At 39.3% G+C, this 19,754-nt stretch overlaps 1 protein-coding gene across 1 annotated transcript in view; it reads right to left on the bottom strand.

The window, feature by feature from the left end:
- The window catches only part of ARHGAP15 (Rho GTPase activating protein 15), a 620,330-nt gene that overhangs the window by 583,465 nt on the left and 17,111 nt on the right, over positions 1 to 19,754 (bottom strand). Inside the window, exon 2 of the mRNA XM_043576628.1 lies at positions 2,204 to 2,382. Coding sequence (XP_043432563.1) covers positions 2,204 to 2,368 — 165 coding nt within the window. The 5' untranslated portion in view covers positions 2,369 to 2,382. The remainder of the gene's footprint in view (positions 1 to 2,203; positions 2,383 to 19,754) is intronic.

The following is a 19,754-nucleotide window of genomic DNA, read 5'->3' as shown; positions in this document are numbered from 1 at the left end:
ATCTGCCCCCCTTGACCTCACCCCAACCTCCAACTTCTGAAAAATCAAGTTCTTAGTTTAGCTTCAGCAGATATCTTTAACAGGCTTGTTTGAATAAATATGCCAAAATACTTTACATTCTGTCAGTATCTAGTCAGAAAATTGTGCATGGAAAAAAGAGATGAAAAGAACCGAGACAGAAAGAAAATTAGTGCCATGGCAAGCTTTCAATACAGTATCTCTGCGCCAAGTTTTCTCGGTGAAATGACATATCCTCACTAAAATACCCCTTTTATATAATTATGCACTGAGCACACATAACCAAAAGTAACTTTTATTTTTGTTCCTTATCGAGGAATACATATTGCCCAGGCTAAGAATGCGGAAACAAAAGCTGGGATAATTATAGCTAATTTAACTTTGGAAAACTCTTCTCTAGCAGTCCAGCATATAACCCCCCAAACTAAAGTTATGTAACAAGGTAATATCAACAATGAGAAACTGCATGATAAAATCCTGCCCAAAAGTGAAAAATGCTAATTTTGTCTCATTTAGCAGCTGGATACAGAAATGCTCATTAGTTTTAAGAGGGTTAATCCTTTTAACTTTTGCATATTGATATGCCAATTATGCCTAATTGTACAAGAGGCATCAGTCAAGGTAATAGTGCATAAACACATGAAAGTTATTAAGTACATCCCAACATGTAATAAAGTAGGTGTTAATTGGTAGCTGAGTTCTGCGGGCTATTGAGGTGGATAATTCATTGAGAGATGGATCACTTGTAATTTCTCTCCATAATTCCTTTTGCAGTCTCATGCTGTGATGTTTTCATGCTTGTCAAAAACAACTGTGGCATAGTGCCTTTTGTTAAACACAGCCAATAAAATATGTTAGGCATCATTAAATATACTTAACTTTTAAACTTTTTCAAAGGTACAGTTCTTACTGACAATACATTGTAGAGATTCCAATAATTTACTCTAACCATGTCTCAAGTTTATAGTTGAGGAACATTTTCGCTGGTTTAAACACCAGCAGCGTTGTGCCTCCCAGCAGACAATCCTTTTAAATGAGAAAGTCAATAAAGAGAAACGCATCTCTCCGCATCTCTCGGTACCTTATCTCAGGATGTATCTCCCACTCCCAAAATAGAATCACTGGCTTCCCTCACACTAAATTTGTCTATAATACCTGAAGAAAGAATGATTAAAATCCTGGCTCCTGAGATGGTTGTGGGTTAATTTCACACTTGAAATTCGAGTGAAAACAGAGAATAAATATAATCAGTAACATGCCACTTAGCAAGTTTATCCCATTTAATAACTCAGTTAGGGCGCTGAATATTTCATAGGCCCCTACGATATTAACAGAACACTCAATTAATAGCTCACATGTTTCTGCAAAGTGACTGGGACTCACAGCCCTTCCCCAGCTAACCTATTTCCCGCTCTTGCTCTCACTGTGAGAAACAAAATAGATCTGGGGTCCAAAAGAGTGGCTAACATTGCATAAATAATTTTGTAACATCCTATGGCCTCAGCTGCAAGTTACCACCATTATGGAAGAAAATTAACCAGAGGAGACTCATCGCAATCAGTGTGTTTAGTGGCTCAGGATGCGTGCAGGGGCAGGGACACAATTGGCAGTAGAGTTCATCTCTAACTATTTTATTTCAAATCTTCCTAATGACACATTATCGAGACAAAATGGCTTCCTCTCCAAACCTTCAATCGCCACACCATTTCAATCATTTAGGCTCTTTCCAAATCAAATCATAATTCCAATATTATATATTGTTGGGAGATTTTAAAGAAGAGATTTTCCTTTTTTTTAAGATTCCCCCCCACCACCACCCCCAGTTCATTCTTAGCTAATTTTAGCCTCTGGCTTTTCAAAGTGATGTACTGTATTTGGAAGTACAAACACCACATGCTAGCATAACCTCATTATTTTTATAACACTGAAGCATGATAGTGGAGGCCCTTAAAATGAGTCAAAGGTGCTCTTCAGTCTACTCCAAATCCACTTTATCACTCTGGATTAAGCCCAGCTCTTCTCTCACAACTGGGGATATTATTATGACTATAAGTAGGCAAGATAAAATGCATTACAAAAACGGTTTTCTCGTAGACATTAGGAAAACAAATAAAACAAAGCTAATTAGCTTTTTTAACAGAATTCTGTATCAGGAAACATGGGGGTTTTGGGGTATTTGACTTACGGGTTCAATGACCTTCCCAACATCGGTGAGGATCATGGATTTACTTTGGCTCAGCCTGTCATGGTGGCTGTTGGCATTTTTGATCCTCATTTGCACAGCTCCGGTGCCTTGACGGGTGGAATTCAGGGTATCCACAGAGGAATCAGAATTTGTAGGTTTCTGCATATTATAGCGTTATCCTGATAAAATATAAAAGTGTGGTATTATTCCAAATATATCTTTTCCAAGAAAAATTTGATGGAGTGCACATTCCTATTAATCACTAAGGTCCAGAAATGGAACAAATAATTTCCACCTCTCTGAATAGTAAAGAAGAAGGTAGTTAGTTTCTAATTGTTTTTATCAACTGGGGCCTCTGCATGTGGACAGTACAATGCATGTCAGAGGACTTAAAAGTTCATGGGCAGCACACTCATACTTCTGTAGTTCCTAAGTCCATTAAGGAACTCTTAATGGCAATATGATACAGTCTTCCTTATGTAGAAATGATGTTGCCAACAGAACATCTTTAATGTATACGCTGTTTTCATTCACAACATCACTGATCTCTTACCCACCCCACCCCATCCCACCACTACATGCTAATATCAGCAGCCTTTTTTGGTGAACAAAAACCTATGTGGATAAGGTCATATTTAAGTGACTAGAATTAGCTTTGGGCAAACTAAGCTGGTCCCATTGACTAATATGTTGGCCTTGACTTATTTGCGTGGTGTTCAGTCCTAGCCGCTACCCCCACTCACAATACCTAAGAAAGGAAATTAAAGTTCCTTTGTCCTCTGCCATCTGCCAGTGTCTGCTGTTCAGTAGCTCTGTTGGACATAGTATTTATGAAGAACATGAAGAAAGAGAAAATCAAAACCATTTATTTATTTATATTTACTTTAATGGAAGATTAAAGTGATTAGGGAGGAAAATTGTAAAAGAGTGGCAGTGAGGAAACAATAATTTGGAAAAGACGAGAACTGAACTGTGGCAACATCAGTGGGTGGACTAGGAGGGCTTTAGTTGCTTCCTCAAATCCATAATCCTTTTCAATCTCCCCTCTCCACAAGCCCCTCAAATGAACATATCATCTCATTTAAAAGAGAAGATTTGCAATGCAAACACAGCTTCCAAGCTTGTAGAAACGGACCTCCTTCTAGCCTGATTATTGTCTCTATGTCTTACCTATAGACATCCCATAGCTAGTCTGGCACATGTGTCCAGTATTAGAATCAACTGTCATCAGTTACCAAACCCAGTATAATCCGAAAGAATGATTATATTTTAGGGAGCTAACTGTATTGGTACTCCTATATCTGTTGGACAGAGACAAAGGGGCTAGCTAGCATCATGGTAGTGTTCAAGCTAAGTCAACACTAAAGTGATTAGAAAAGGATGAAAACATTTTAATAGGAGCAAAGTGTTACCTTACAATTGATACCAATAAGGCAATTGAGTGATAACTTAGAAAGGAAGTTAATATTTGTAGAGTATTTACTATGTGCCAGGCAATGCACTCAGTGATTCAATTCTCACAAAACTCCCATGAGATAAACATTAAACTCATATTTTTCTAGAAGAGAAAAATAAAGATCAGAGAAACTAATAATTTTCCCCAAAAACAATGGATAGAAAAAGTAAAAGGCCTATATTTTATTCCAAAAGAAAAAAAAAGATTCATACAGGTGAATCGACAAATTCTAGTTAATCTACACTATGAAATATTATTCAACAATAAAAAGAATGGACTGTTGATGCATAGGACCACATGGATGAATTGCAAATTCTTTGAGCTGAGTGAAAGAAGCCAGGACATTAAATATATATATATATATCTATGGAGTACTTATTACTTCATTTACATAATATTCTAGAAAATGCAAGCTAATATTTAAATAAGAAAGCTCATCAGTGATTGCCTAAAGATGAGATGAAGGGAAAAATGGACTATAGTGAACACAAAGAAACTTTTGGGGATGATATATATGTTTGCTAGCTTGATTGTGGAGATGGTTTAACAATTGTATGCATATATTAAAAATGATCAAATTGTATGTATTAAGTACTTTCACTACTGTATTTCAGTTATACCTCATAAAGATGTTTACATGAAAGTTGGTTTAAAAATTCCTTAACTAGGTGTGCCTGGGTGGCTCCGACTTCAGTTGGTTAAGCGTCTGACTTCAGGCCGGGTCATGATCTCATGGTTTGTGAGTTTGAGCCCTGCATCAGGTTCTGTGCTGACAGCTCAGAGCCTGGAGCCTGCTTCAGATTCTCTCTCTCTCTCTCTCTCTCTCTCTCTCTCTCTCTCTCTCTCTGCCCCTCCCCTGCTTGCAATCCATCTCTCTCTCTCTCTCTCTATTTCTCTCTCAAAAATAAAATAAAACATTAAAAAAATGTTTTTTGATTAAAAAAAATCCTTAAAGGCCACCTGGGTGGCTCAGTCAGTTAAGCATCTGACTTTCGATTTGGTCTCAGGTCATGACCCCACGGTTCGTGGGACTGAGTCCCATGTCGGCCTCTGTGCTGACAACAGAGAGCCTGCTTGGGATTCTCTCTTCCTCTCTCTCTCTCTCTCTCTCTTTCTCTCTCTCTGTCTCTCTACCCCTCCCCCGCTCAAAGTAAATAAACTTAAAAAAAAAAACTCTAACTAAATTAATTAAATTAAATTTCTTAATTATTTTGTTCATACTTTCATTTTTATGTTTCTATGTGAGTGATAAAAAATGTATCTAGCTGAGAATAAAAGCTATTTCAACAAGATTTGAAATAAAAATTTGAATTAAAAAACCCTTATCTCCACTATTCCATAGAAATATAGTAACAAATGCTTTGATGAGAAGGGTTTTAAAATGTATCAAATCTGGCCATTAATGTAGACATGGGGAATCTTACTTCTACATCTAACTAGAATAAGATATAGAGTATTATATACAACTTTTTTTTAATGTTTATTTATTTTTGAGAGACACAGTGACAGAGTGAGAGCAGGGGAGGAGCAGAGAGAGAGAGGGTGACACAGAATTTGAAGCAGGCTCCAGGCTCTGGGCTCTCAGCACAGAGCCCAACATGGGGCTTGAACCCACAAACTGTGAGATCATGACCTGAGTGGAAGTGAGATGCTTAACCAACTGAGCCACCCAGGCGCCCCTATATGTAACTTTTTTTAAAAAGTAAATGCATTCTCCATATACCCCAGTACAAGATTATGGGGTTTGGGCTTTATTTTGTGTATTATTTATTACTGAAGCTATTAATTTTTCACAGCCAATCAGAAATTATTTCAAAATAACAAAGCAAATCTATGAATCTTTGATATTTATGAGGATGCTACTATGAGAAACATGAGTTTTTCTAGAATAAATAAAACTAAAATTTGTATGGAACTACAAAAGAGCCTGACTAGGCAAACCAATCAAATCTGGAGGTATTACAATTCCAGATTTTAAGATATACTACAAAGCTGTAGTAATCAAAACAGTATGATACTGGCACAAAAATAGACACATGTATCAATAGAATAGGATACAAAGTTTAGGAATAGACCCACAATTATATGGTCAGTTAATCTATGACAAAGGAGGTGAGAATATACTATGGGGAAAGGACAGTTTCTTCAATAAATGGTGCTGGGAAAATTGGACAGCTCCATGTAAAAGAATAAAATTGTACCACTTTCTAACATCATAGACAAAAATAAACTCAAAATAGATTAAAGACCTATATGTGAGACCTGAAACCATGGAACCCTAGAAGAGTACACAGGCAGTAATTTCTTTGACATCGACTGTAGCAACATTTTCCTAGATATGTCTCTTCAAGCAAGGGAAACAAAAGCAAAAACAAACTAGTGGAACTACATCAAAATAAAAAGGTTTTGCATAGAAAAAGAAACCATCAACACAACAAAAATACAACTCATTGAATGGGAGAAGATATTTGCAAATGACATACTTGATAAAGGGTTAGCATCCAAAATGTATAAAGAACATATTCAACTTAACATCAAAAAACCCCACAAACAAAACAATTAAAAACTGGGCACGGATCCCAAATAAACATTGTTTCCAAAAAAGACATATAGGTGGCCAACAGACACATGAAAAGATGCTCAACATCACTAATCATCAGGGAAATGGAAATCAAAGCCACAATGAGATATCACTTCACATCTGTTAGAATGGCTAAAGTCAAAAACATAAGAAGTAGTAAGTCTTGGTGAGGATGTAGAGAAAAAGGAACCCTTGTCCCCACTCAGTTTTGGTAGGAAGGTACATTCGTACAGACACTGTAATAAACAGTACAGAATTTCCTCAAAAATTTAAAAATAGAAATACCATATGATCCAAAAATTCCACTACTGGGTATTTACCCAAAGAAAACAAAAACACTAATTCAAATATTTACTGTATCATTATTTATAATAGCCAAGATATGGAGCCAACCTAAGTGCCCATTGATAGATGAATAGATAAGAAAGATGTGGTATACATATGCAATGGAATATTATGCAGACACAAAAAGGCTGAGATCATGGCATTTGCAACAACATGGATGGACCTAGAGGGTATCATGCTAAGTGAAACAAGTCAAACTGAGAAAGACAAATATCTTGTTTTTACTCATACATAGAATCTAAAAAAAAAAACAAAAACAAAAACAAAAACAAAGCACAAATAAATGGCTAAACAACAAAAGGTGGAATCAGGGCTATAAATATAGAGAACAAATTGATGGTTGCCAGAGGGAATGATAGCGGTGGCCTGGGAAAAATGGATAAAGGAAAGTGGGAGATCCAGGCATCCAGTCATGGAATGAATAAGTCACAGGAATAAGAGGCACAACATAAGGAATAGAGCCAATAATATTGTAATAGCATTGTACGTGACAGTTGGTATAGTGCTCATCATAGCATAACACACAAACTTGTCAAATCACTATACTGTACTCCTGAAACTAATGCAACATTATGTGTCAACTATACTCAAATTTAAAGAAAATTTAAAAGTAAAGCACAGGATTTTACAGGGTACGTTTTAGTGAATAAAGTAGGATAAATGAAGGAAGGAAAATCTAAGGATTGAGTTTCTAAGGGTGGCTTTGGATAAACAGTAATTGGAGTGGTTTTATCAAAAGGGCCATGATGACTTCTAGTGGCAGCACTGTCTCTACTGGTCACCTTTGTGATCTTGTACAAATCTATAGACCTCTGGAAAAAGGTCTATAGATATTTTTCATCGCTGGAAAAAAAAAATGGTAGTGAGGGGACAGGGTCAGCCACGAGGATTGCTGTGCTCTGTAGGATCCTTCCTACTTCTGATACTGATGCACTCAAAGTCTGGAAGACCCTACATCTTTACAGAGCTCAATAATTTTAGGCAGATAACCAACAATGTAAATGCTTTGCTATGACTTGATCCCTAAGGAATTTGGGTATGGGTTGAGGGGGATCCATGATTAAACATATAAGTCTTATAGAAAAAATCTGGGTTCTCTTCTGAGTGCATTTGAGCCTTGATCTTTGATGTTACTCAGATTCAAACTCAAAGGATGGCATGTTTGTAATAATGGTGAGGGAATTCACTTAGGCTAAAGCCACTACCTTATGACCAAGAGCATGAAGCCACTGTATTTACATAGCTTTGCCGTGTGCCATTTATAGAACATGTTGCTTCCTCACAGTCTGCACAAATTTCAATGTCAAATCAACATTTGCATTCTTGTATTGATTGCACAGTCAACTCATTATTTGCCTACTGATGTGTTATTGTCAAAAGCCTGGATTACTTAAAAGGCCTCTTATCTGGCTTCCCCACCTATTTTCTTGGGGACAGGCTGCAGAAAACATTTTCAGAATCTTCCTTCTTCAGGCATTTCTATTGGGCTGACAACTTTTCTACCATAGTATTAAGGCGATTTCTCTCTCTTCACACTTTCTCTCCTCTAGCTAGCACCTCCTTTCCCATCTGACCCCAGCCTCACATTAACAAAATTTGTTGATACCAAAGGCACCCTAGTTTTTCTCTTTATTCAGCTTCCCTAGTATTTTGTGTTCTACAATGGCATTCATTTGATACTATTCCATAACTGTTCTCATATTTGCAAATATTTGATAGTTTCTAACTTTGCAGAACACTACATCGCTCTGAGAAGAATACACAAAATGACACAAAAACCTCCTCTTAAAGATTTCCACCAGAGGAAAATAAATGATCCATTTACATTTATGGAAAGTCTCCCAAGTGGCATGCACTATATCAGAGTCTGGAGATTCTCTGTATGTATGCATGTATGTATGCACTAAACATCGAGGGCCTTACAGATTGGTGAAGGTGATAGAGAAACAAATCAATAATTAAATGACAAGAATTGAGTGGTGCCCAGTTTGGGAGAGGAGCAATGGCATCAAACTCAGGGTGAAACTTGGAGGTGGAGAGAGAGGAAGTCTGCAAAAAAAGACTAGTTGGTGCTGGTGCTAAGTCAGGGCAGGTTAGGCCTTGCAGGCAAAGGACTCAGAACTGCAAAAGTATGCAAACAGCTGTGAGGTTATAAGGTAAATATTGAAATATTCCATGAAGCAAAATCATAGTTACCAAAGAAGTTCAAAGAAAAGGGAAATGATAGATTTCATGAAGAAAATGGCAGTTAACTTCAGTGAGCTTAAGTCTGTCATCTTGCTAGCCTCTCATGGGGCTGAAGGATTGAGAGTCCTTCCCTTCTAACCCAGCAGGTGCAGTGAGGGGCTGGTAGTCAAGACACTCTGAGGGAGTGATGAAGGAAGAGGGCTTTCCTTGGCATAATACATAAATGTGTTGTATAGATTAATTGAGTGCAAGGCAGAGGTAAGCAGGACCGCCACCCCCACCCCCCATAGGGCCCAGGGGTGTGCAAGAGGAAGGAGAGAGGACAGAGGAGGAAGGAAATCTGATAGACTGAAATGACAGCTGTGCTAATGGCTGTGACACTTGTCACTGTTGCACAAAATAAGTCAGAGATGACTTATTTTCATTGATCCTGTTAGGACCCTCCTAACAAGAGGATAAGGCTGTTCTAAGCCAAATTTTTCAAGTTGTATTTGAATTTCACTTCATAGCCCTTTTTCTTTACCCCTTTCCAACTTCTCATCTTCTTGCCTACATCCGATTACTCTTCTGTTCCCTTACCAGACATCCTATTATCCTTTTCGTAGTTTAGGCGCCAAGCCCCCCACTGAGGCACCTACTTAGGCACATCTCAACCACAGAGTCAACAGTTCTGAAATTGCACCATCTATTTTTCCTTACCTATCTCCTGTGAACATCCGTCCTTTCAGTCAATCACTAAGACATAGATGGGAGGGAAAGAATTAAACCAATTAACATAATGCTATAAATGGATGATCAGACTTCCCCTTAACCTCAGGGAAGCATTTGTCTGAATCTCAAACTGGAAACTCTTCTAGCTATGTGGGAGAAATATCTTGCAGTAGAATAGCCTTGACCAGTCTACTCCACGTAAGATCTTAAGTGAATTTAGGGGGAGGTAGTATTTGTGGCTTGGGACAAGATACTAGCATTGCATTCTGGCAAATAGGGTCTGCTGGAGTTATGTGATGTGATGGCCCTGCCATCGTGTTCTTATTTTTGAGTGTTTATGAAACAAGTTCCTAGTGAACAAACTCCATCCTGAAACCGGCCCAACCTAATGTCAAATGAAACCCTCGCACCCCAGGATCTAGTATGACATGGCTCCCAGAATCAGAGAGTGTATGATATGTATGTTTCCAGGAACATACATATCAATTTCATGATGTACTACTCAGAAAGGCAAGGAAGACCTCCAATTTGTGAGTCTTCCTGTATTATTCCAGGAACACTCACAAGGAGTTGAAATTATTCTTTTGTTCCACCCTCGTTTTCTTCCCTCATTGACCCCCAACTTTCTATATTTCATAGAGTAGATTGTAAAATCAATAATATTTGTCCATGCTGACTTACATTCAACTTAGTGGCATCAAAAATTTTGTTAACTATAAGTTATATTAAGATTCATGTGCTCTAGAGGCTTATTCAGTATTCCACTTGTTCTTCTTATAACATATCATCTACTCATTATGATTATTATAATCATCATTATTATCAAAATTTGTTAGAGAGAACACTCTTGGCTTATGCATTTATATTCTTACACGAGGCTGCAGATGACTAATGAAAATGTTGAAGAATTAGTTCATTTTGCATGTGTCTAAAATATCCATTGATTTCATAAAACTCTCCAAATAAATATCCTATCCCTGAGTTAGAAATTGAAATGTGGGGATTCGGCGGCAAGATGGCGGCTTAGGAGGACGCTGGGCTCACCGCACGTCCTGCTGATCACTTAGATTCCATCTACACCTGCCTAAATAACCCAGAAAACCGCCAGAGGATTAGCAGAACAGAGTCGCCGGAGCCAAACGCAGACGAGAGGCCCACGGAAGAGGGTAGGAAGGGCGGCGAGGCGGTGCGCGCTCCACGGACTGGCGGGAGGGAGCCGGGGCGGAGGGGCGGCTCGCCGGCCAAGCAGAGCCCCCGAGTCGGGCTTGCAAAAGCGGAGGGGCCGGGCGGACTGTGTTCCGACAGCAAGTGCGACTTAGCGTCTGGGAGGTCAGAAATTAACAGCTCTGCTCGGAAAGCGGGAAGGCTGGAGGACAAAGGGAGGGAGAGCTGCTGAGCCCCCTGACAACAGAGCTCAGTTTGGTGGGGAACAAAGGCGCTCGCCAGCGCCATTTCCCCCGCCCATCCCCGAGCCGAAATCCCAAAGGGAACCAGTTCCTGCCAGGGAACTTGCTCGCTCCGCCCAAACACCCAACTCTGCGCTTAGGCGGAGCCAAACCTCCGGCAGCGGATCTGACTCCCTCCCGCTGCCACAGGGCCCCTCCTGAAGTGGATCACCTAAGGAGAAGCGATCTAAGCCTGCCCCTCCTGCCCCCGAGCACCTTGCCTACCCACCCCAGCTAATACGCCAGATCCCCAGCATCACAAGCCTGGCAGGGTGCAAGTAGCCCAGACGAGCCACACCACTCCACAGTGAATCCCGCCCCTAGGAGAGGGGAAGAGAAGGCACACACCAGTCTGACTGTGGCCCCAGCGGTGGGCTGGGGGCAGACATCAGGTCTGACTGCGGCCCCGCCCACCAACTCCAGGTATACACCACAGCACAGGGGAAGTGCCCTGCAGGTCCTCACCACGCCAGGGACTATCCAAAATGACCAAGCGGAAGAACTCCCCTCAGAAGAATCTCCAGGAAATAACAACAGCTAATGAGCTGATCAAAAAGGATTTAAATAATATAACAGAAAGTGAATTTAGAATAATAGTCATAAAATTAATCGCTGGGCTTGAAAACAGTATACAGGACAGCAGAGAATCTCTTGCTACAGAGATCAAGGGACTAAGGAACAGTCACGAGGAGCTGAAAAACGCTTTAAACGAAATGCATAACAAAATGGAAACCACCACAGCTCGGCTTGAAGAGGCAGAGGAGAGAATAGGTGAACTAGAAGATAAAGTTATGGAAAAAGAGGAAGCTGAGAAAAAGAGAGATAAAAAAATCCAGGAGTATGAGGGGAAAATTAGAGAATTAAGTGATACACTAAAAAGAAATAATATACGCATAATTGGTATCCCAGAGGAGGAAGAGAGAGGGAAAGGTGCTGAAGGGGTACTTGAAGAAATCATAGCTGAGAACTTCCCTGAACTGGGGAAGGAAAAAGGCATTGAAATCCAAGAGGCACAGAGAACTCCCTTCAGACGTCACTTGAATCGATCTTCTGCACGACATATCATAGTGAAACTGGCAAAATACAAGGATAAAGAGAAAATTCTGAAAGCAGCAAGGGGTAAACGTGCCCTCACATATAAAGGGAGACCTATAAGACTCGTGACTGATCTCTCTTTTGAAACTTGGCAGGCCAGAAAGAATTGGCACGAGATTTTCAGGGTGCTAGACAGAAAAAATATGCAGCCAAGAATCCTTTATCCAGCAAGTCTGTCATTTAGAATAGAAGGAGAGATAAAGGTCTTCCCAAACAAACAAAAACTGAAGGAATTTGTCACCACTAAACCAGCCTTACAAGAGATCCTAAGGGGGATCCTGTGAGACAAAGTCCCAGAGACATCACTATAAGCATAAAACATACAGACATCACAATGACTCTAAACCCGTATCTTTCTATAATAACACTGAATGTAAATGGATTAAATGCGCCAACCAAAAGACATAGGGTATCAGAATGGATAAAAAAACAAGACCCATCTATTTGCTGTCTACAAGAGACTCATTTTAGACCTGAGGACACCTTTAGATTGAGAGTGAGGGGATGGAGAACTATTTATCATGCGACTGGAAGCCAAAAGAAAGCTGGAGTAGCCATACTTATATCAGACAAACTAGACTTTAAATTAAAGGCTGTAACAAGAGATGAAGAAGGACATTATATAATAGTTACAGGGTCTATCCATCAGGAAGAGCTAACAATTATAAATGTCTATGCGCCAAATACCGGAGCCCCCAAATATATAAAACAATTACTCATAAACATAAGCAACCTTATTGATAAGAATGTGGTAATTGCAGGGGACTTTAATACACCACTTACAGAAATGGATAGATCATCTAGACACACGGTCAATAAAGAAACAAGGGCCCTGAATGAGACATTGGATGAGATGGACTTGACAGATATATTTAGAACTCTGCATCCCAAAGCAACAGAATATACTTTCTTCTCGAGTGCACATGGAACATTCTCCAAGATAGATCATATACTGGGTCACAAAACAGCCCTTCATAAGTTTACAAGAATTGAAATTATACCATGCTTACTTTCAGACCACAATGCCATGAAGCTTGAAATCAACCACAGAAAAAAGTCTGGAAGACCTCCAAAAGCATGGAGGTTAAAGAACACCCTACTAACGAATGAGTGGGTCAACCAGGCAATTAGAGAAGAAATTAAAAAATATATGGAAACAAACGAAAATGAAAATACAACAATCCAAACGCTTTGGGACGCAGCAAAGGCAGTCCTGAGAGGAAAATACATTGCAATCCAGGCCTATCTCAAGAAACAAGAAAAATCCCAAATACAAAATCTAACAGCACACCTAAAGGAACTAGAAGCAGAACAGCAAAGGCAGCCTAAGCCCAGCAGAAGAAGAGAAATAATAAAGATCAGAGCAGAAATAAACAATATAGAAACTAAAAAAACTGTAGAGCAGATCAACGAAACCAAGAGTTGGTTTTTTGAAAAAATAAACAAAATTGACAAACCTCTAGCCAGGCTTCTCAAAAAGAAAAGGGAGATGACCCAAATAGATAAAATCATGAATGAAAATGGAATTATTACAACCAATCCCTCAGAGATACAAACAATTATCAGGGAATACTATGAAAACTTATATGCCAACAAATTGGACAACCTGGAAGAAATGGACGAATTCCTGAACACCCACACGCTTCCAAAACTCAATCAGGAGGAAATAGAAAGCTTGAACAGACCCATAACCAGCGAAGAAATTGAATCGGTTATCAAAAATCTCCCAACAAATAAGAGTCCAGGACCAGATGGCTTCCCAGGGGAGTTCTACCAGACGTTTAAAGCAGAGATAATACCTATCCTTCTCAAGCTATTCCAAGAAATAGAAAGGGAAGGAAAACTTCCAGACTCATTCTATGAAGCCAGTATTACTTTGATTCCTAAACCAGACAGAGACCCAGTAAAAAAAGAGAACTACAGGCCAATATCCCTGATGAATATGGATGCAAAAATTCTCAATAAGATACTAGCAAATCGAATTCAACGGCATATAAAAAGAATTATTCACCATGATCAAGTGGGATTCATTCCTGGGATGCAGGGCTGGTTCAACATTCGCAAATCAATCAACGTGATACATCACATTAACAAAAAAAGAGAGAAGAACCATATGATCCTGTCAATCGATGCAGAAAAGGCCTTCGACAAAATCCAGCACCCTTTCTTAATAAAAACCCTTGAGAAAGTCGGGATAGAAGGAACATACTTAAAGATCATAAAAGCCATTTATGAAAAGCCCACAGCTAACATCATCCTCAATGGGGAAAAACTGAAAGCTTTTTCCCTGAGATCAGGAACACGACAAGGATGCCCACTCTCACCGCTGCTGTTTAACATAGTGCTGGAAGTTCTAGCATCAGCAATCAGACAACAAAAGGAAATCAAAGGCATCAAAATTGGCAAAGATGAAGTCAAGCTTTCGCTTTTTGCAGATGACATGATATTATACATGGAAAATCCGATAGACTCCACCAAAAGTCTGCTAGAACTGATACAGGAATTCAGCAAAGTTGCAGGATACAAAATCAATGTACAGAAATCAGTTGCATTCTTATACACTAATAATGAAGCACCAGAAAGACAAATAAAGAAACTGATCCCATTCACAATTGCACCAAGAAGCATAAAATACCTAGGGATAAATCTAACCAAAGATGTAAAGGATCTGTATGCTGAAAACTATAGAAAGCTTCTGAAGGAAATTGAAGAAGATTTAAAGAAATGGAAAGACATTCCCTGCTCATGGATTGGAAAAATAAATATTGTCAAAATGTCAATACTACCCAAAGCTATCTACACATTCAATGCAATCCCAATCAAAATTGCACCAGCATTCTTCTCGAAACTAGAACAAGCCATCCTAAAATTCATATGGAACCACAAAAGGCCCCGAATAGCCAAAGGAATTTTGAAGAAGAAGACCAAAGCAGGAGGCATCACAATCCCAGACTTTAGCCTCTACTACAAAGCTGTCATCATCAAGACAGCATGGTATTGGCACCAAAACAGACACATAGACCAATGGAATAGAATAGAAACCCCAGAACTAGACCCACAAACGTATGGCCAACTCATCTTTGACAAAGCAGGAAAGAACATCCAATGGAAAAAAGACAGCCTCTTTAACAAATGGTGCTGGGAGAACTGGACAGCAACATGCAGAAGGTTGAAACTAGACCACTTTCTCACACCATTCACAAAAATAAACTCAAAATGGATAAAGGACCTAAATGTGAGACAGGAAACCATCAAAACCTTAGAGGAGAAAGCAGGAAAAGACCTCTCTGACCTCAGCCGTAGCAATCTCTTACTCGACACATCCCCAAAGGCAAGGGAATTAAAAGCAAAAGTGAATTCCTGGGACCTTATGAAGATAAAAAGCTTCTGCACAGCAAAGGAAACAACCAACAAAACTAAAAGGCAACCAACGGAATGGGAAAAGATATTCGCAAATGACATATCGGACAAAGGGCTAGTCTCCAAAATCTATAAAGAGCTCACCAAACTCCACACCCGAAAAACAAATAACCCAGTGAAGAAATGGGCAGAAAACATGAATAGACACTTCTCTAAAGAAGACATCCGGATGGCCAACAGGCACATGAAAAGATGTTCAGCGTCGCTCCTTATCAGGGAAATACAAATCAAAACCACACTCAGGTATCACCTCACGCCAGTCAGAGTGGCCAAAATGAACAAATCAGGAGACTATAGATGCTGGAGAGGATGTGGAGAAACGGGAACCCTCTTGCACTGTTGGTGGGAATGCAAATTGGTGCAGCCGCTCTGGAAAGCAGTGTGGAGGTTCCTCAGAAAATTAAAAATAGACCTACCCTATGACCCAGCAATAGCACTGCTAGGAATTTATCCAAGGGATACAGGAGCACTGATGCATAGGGCCACTTGTACACCAATGTTCATAGCAGCACTCTCAACAATAGCCAAATTATGGAAAGAGCCTAAATGTCCATCAACTGATGAATGGATAAAGAAATTGTGGTTTATATACACAATGGAATATTACGTGGCAATGAGAAAAAATGAAATATGGCCTTTTGTAGCAACGTGGATGGAACTGGAGAGTGTGATGCTAAGTGAAATAAGCCATACAGAGAAAGACAGATACCATATGGTCTCACTCTTATGTGGATCCTGAGAAACTTGGCAGGAACCCATGGGGGAGGGGAAGGAGGAAAAAAAAAAAAGAGGTTAGAATGGGAGAGAGCCAAAGCATAAGAGACTGTAAAAAACTGAGAACAAACTGACGGTTGATGGGGGGTGGGAGGGAGGAGAGGGTGGGTGATGGGTATTGAGGAGGGCACCTTTTGGGATGAGCACTGGGTGTTGTATGGAAACCAATTTGTCAATAAATTTCAGAAAAAAAAAAAAAAAAAAAAAAAAAAAAAAAAAAAAAGAAATTGAAATGTGAATCACTTAAGACTGGCTTCACAATTTCTCTAGACTTCCTGATTTTGTATGTACCAAGTGAAGAGCAAGAAAAGTTTGTGATATTGCATTAGTTCCACTTTCAATATTGCTTTAAAAACAGGAAACTGTGATGAGAATGCACTTTGTAAGAGCCACACAAACTGGCTCTTCTCAACAGACTAGGTTCAGTGGTATTCTGGGCCAGATTCTCCCACTCACACTGCAAATACCCAGATAGGAGTGAATGTGATAATTCATCTAATCATAAATTTCATAGCTGCTCTGTCAATTATTTGTTGCACTCTGTTAATTACACTAAGGCTCAGCAGCTTGCCCTTTTGAGTTAGAAAGTGTGTTTTTGACATCTCTTTCCCATCAGCAGCATTAAAAATAAAAGTGTATTGAGACTTATTTTGAGCTAGGAGAAAATGAGTAGGCACTATGATATCATCTCTGTGCTGCAGAGCAGAGAAAATTGAAGTTCAGGTGTACTGAGTGTCTTCCCCACGGTGCCACAGCTCGTTTCAAAGTAGACCCAGGACAGAACTCATGTCCTGCATCTCCAAACATCGTTGCTTTAGTCACAGACCCCCAAGTCAACTGGAAACCATGTGTGGAAAAATAAGGTAACAAGATTTCCAAAGGAAGTCTGAGATCAGAGAGGTAATATGCTCATAGTACAGCCATGTTAGGTATATATCATATACATCTTTCAATTTAAATGTTTATAAATGTTCCTGTGCTTCCTTACAAAACAATAGAGATTTAATAAATGTTTACTGAATATGTAAGTGGAAAACACATGTAGAAACTAGTCAATGCCTGCGTACATAGCCTAGCAAAAGATTACCAGTTGGAAGATGCCTTTGATAAAGTCTATTCCTTATTTAAAAAAAAAATGTGTAACTCCCTCTGGCCAATGTTTCTAAGGTCCACTGAACTATGACTATTGCATGACAAGTTGGGGCAGGAAAAAAAAAGCAATGCTTTTCATACCTTCTGAGGCCAATACTTGGAGAATAATATGAATTTTTAAAAATAAGAAGAATACCATATTTTCATTTCAGAATAACCCTTTTTTTTCTTTCTTATAATTAAATGACCATGTTTAATGATGTCTTAGAACTTAGCAGGGTTATTTGTTTTGACAATAGAGGAAGTCTCCATCGAGTTCCAAATATCTTTAGGTTCTTAAAGTCATTCTCCACAGAGAAGGACTCTCTTCCCTGGAAGAGACACCACAGAAGATATTGTGAGGAGACCTGTCTCAGAGGCAAGCCCTGAGAGTCCCCAGGGAATCCCCATTCCATGGGTGTCAGCCTAGGTTTTTCAGTGCGTGGTAAGTGAGCTGTCTGGTCACCCCAGCCACCAAGAGCTACGGTCCCCCAAACAGGAATCCTCTATGGCAATATGACTCCATTCCTTTCCCAGAATGTGTGGGCTAAGGAGCTCAAAGAAACTCCACAGACAAATGTTACTGCTCTGAGAAATTCATTTCTATCCCCTGGAAAGATCTTATGTTGATCTGTGGTAGCGCACGGTCTGTTTGTTCCCCTGTGGAAATGACTTGTGGCTATGGCAGCCCCAGTAATGTGTGGCACAACCTTCGTGCTACACTTTCCTGACAGGTCAGTAATTAACTTGCATTGCAATTGTTTGTCGTCTCCACCACTGCAGCCATTTACTAAAATAACATTTTAATTTCAGTTTCCTTCCAGTTCACTTTCCTTTTCTTTTTTCCCTGTGGCTTCTACATCTCTATTAAGTCTAATTTCCCCAGACCACTTCCATAAGCGGAGAGAGTGCAATAAAACTCAGTTTCAAAAATGTCAAATATAATGAGAAAAGAACATCATAGTAAAGGAATTTGACCAAAGCCACTCCATCGGGTAACATTGTCTTTGACTGGGCAGGTGTTATATATAGGAAATGTGATAATAAGGCTTTGCATTTACTTAACTTAACCTAATCAGGGAATCAGGGTGATATGCTGCATTTACTGACAAAGTCTGGCAAGTCATCTGCATGGATAAATTGTAATACAGTTATTGTCATTACCCGTGGGCATTCTAAATGGTGAAAATGACAAGTAAAATATAGTTTTTAAGTAGAATAAGTCCAAGACAAAATTGTGTGACAGGCAACCTCAATCTTTTTTTTAGATTGTGGTATCTTGGTTGCCATCTCTCATCCCCTGGGGACCTTAGCCTTTTAGTCCCCATCTTATTGGGAGCAAAGCATCTCATTTTACATTTCAAGTATCCCTTGAGCTTTTGCCCTGAAAAATAAACTTACTAGGTCCCACAGTTTCTACAAAAATTGTTGAGAACCTGGGGGCAGACATAAGCATGCTTGCCTACCATAGAGTCTGGTAAGAGTGCAATGGAGGATGGGACTGAGGACAATCTCAAGGCGAACGTGACATTTGACCTTGATGTTGTATAAAAATAAGACCCAACAGGCAGAGAAGGAATGTCAAGTGCAGCACAGGCTGAGATCACAAGATTTAAGGAAAACAGGAGTGAACATCCACAACAAACAGTAAAGTATGGGAGGTGGGAAAGTTAAATGATTAGGACTGAATGGGGAGAATCTTGCCATTTCCAGTAAAGCATTTGGGTTTTGTCTTATAGATCCTGGGAAACTTTGATGATCCGTTTAAGGCATAATCCCCTCCCCAAAGATTTGGTAAAAAGGCTCCCAGAAGAATAGATCTCCAGCCACAGAAGAACGGTAACATTCTCTCAAGATGCTTCTTAATTAACTTCAAATCAGAATAATATCATAGCATCTATTTGTAAACACTGATATTATGATAAGAGCGCCTGATAACTGATCTGGGAAAAAAATACTCCAGAACTTTAGGAAACTTACTTTGAGCTTCCAGGTACATTGTAATGCTTCGGTTCACTAAATGAATGAAAAGAGTTAAAGACTTCACCAGAAGGGCAAAATGAAGCACTTAAGGAGGAGAGATCAAAAGGTACAATTATATCTTACTAAGGACATAGAAGAAAAATAAAGTTAAGATCAGAAGAACTGCTTTTGGATTTTCCTCCGGTGATCAGGTAAGTAGTAAAAAAAAATTGACAAGCTAATAGGAACAAAATGCCTGTGCTATTGTAATTATGTTTAGCCAGCATAAGAAATTTTATGAAATGACAATCTCCTTAGATACACAGGAGAACCATAAGGGGCATAAGTAATGCAATCTTCCCTCTGTTTCCTCTGTCAGCTTTGACCTAATCTAGCAAGAAATGCTGAGCCATTTTCCGCCTCTTGCATACAAGTATCAATTAA

The sequence above is a fragment of the Prionailurus bengalensis genome, chromosome C1 (assembly GCF_016509475.1).
Source record: "Prionailurus bengalensis isolate Pbe53 chromosome C1, Fcat_Pben_1.1_paternal_pri, whole genome shotgun sequence".
In the NCBI taxonomy this organism is placed as follows: Eukaryota; Metazoa; Chordata; class Mammalia; order Carnivora; family Felidae; genus Prionailurus; species Prionailurus bengalensis.
This window is presented reverse-complemented; position numbering and strand designations above follow the sequence as displayed.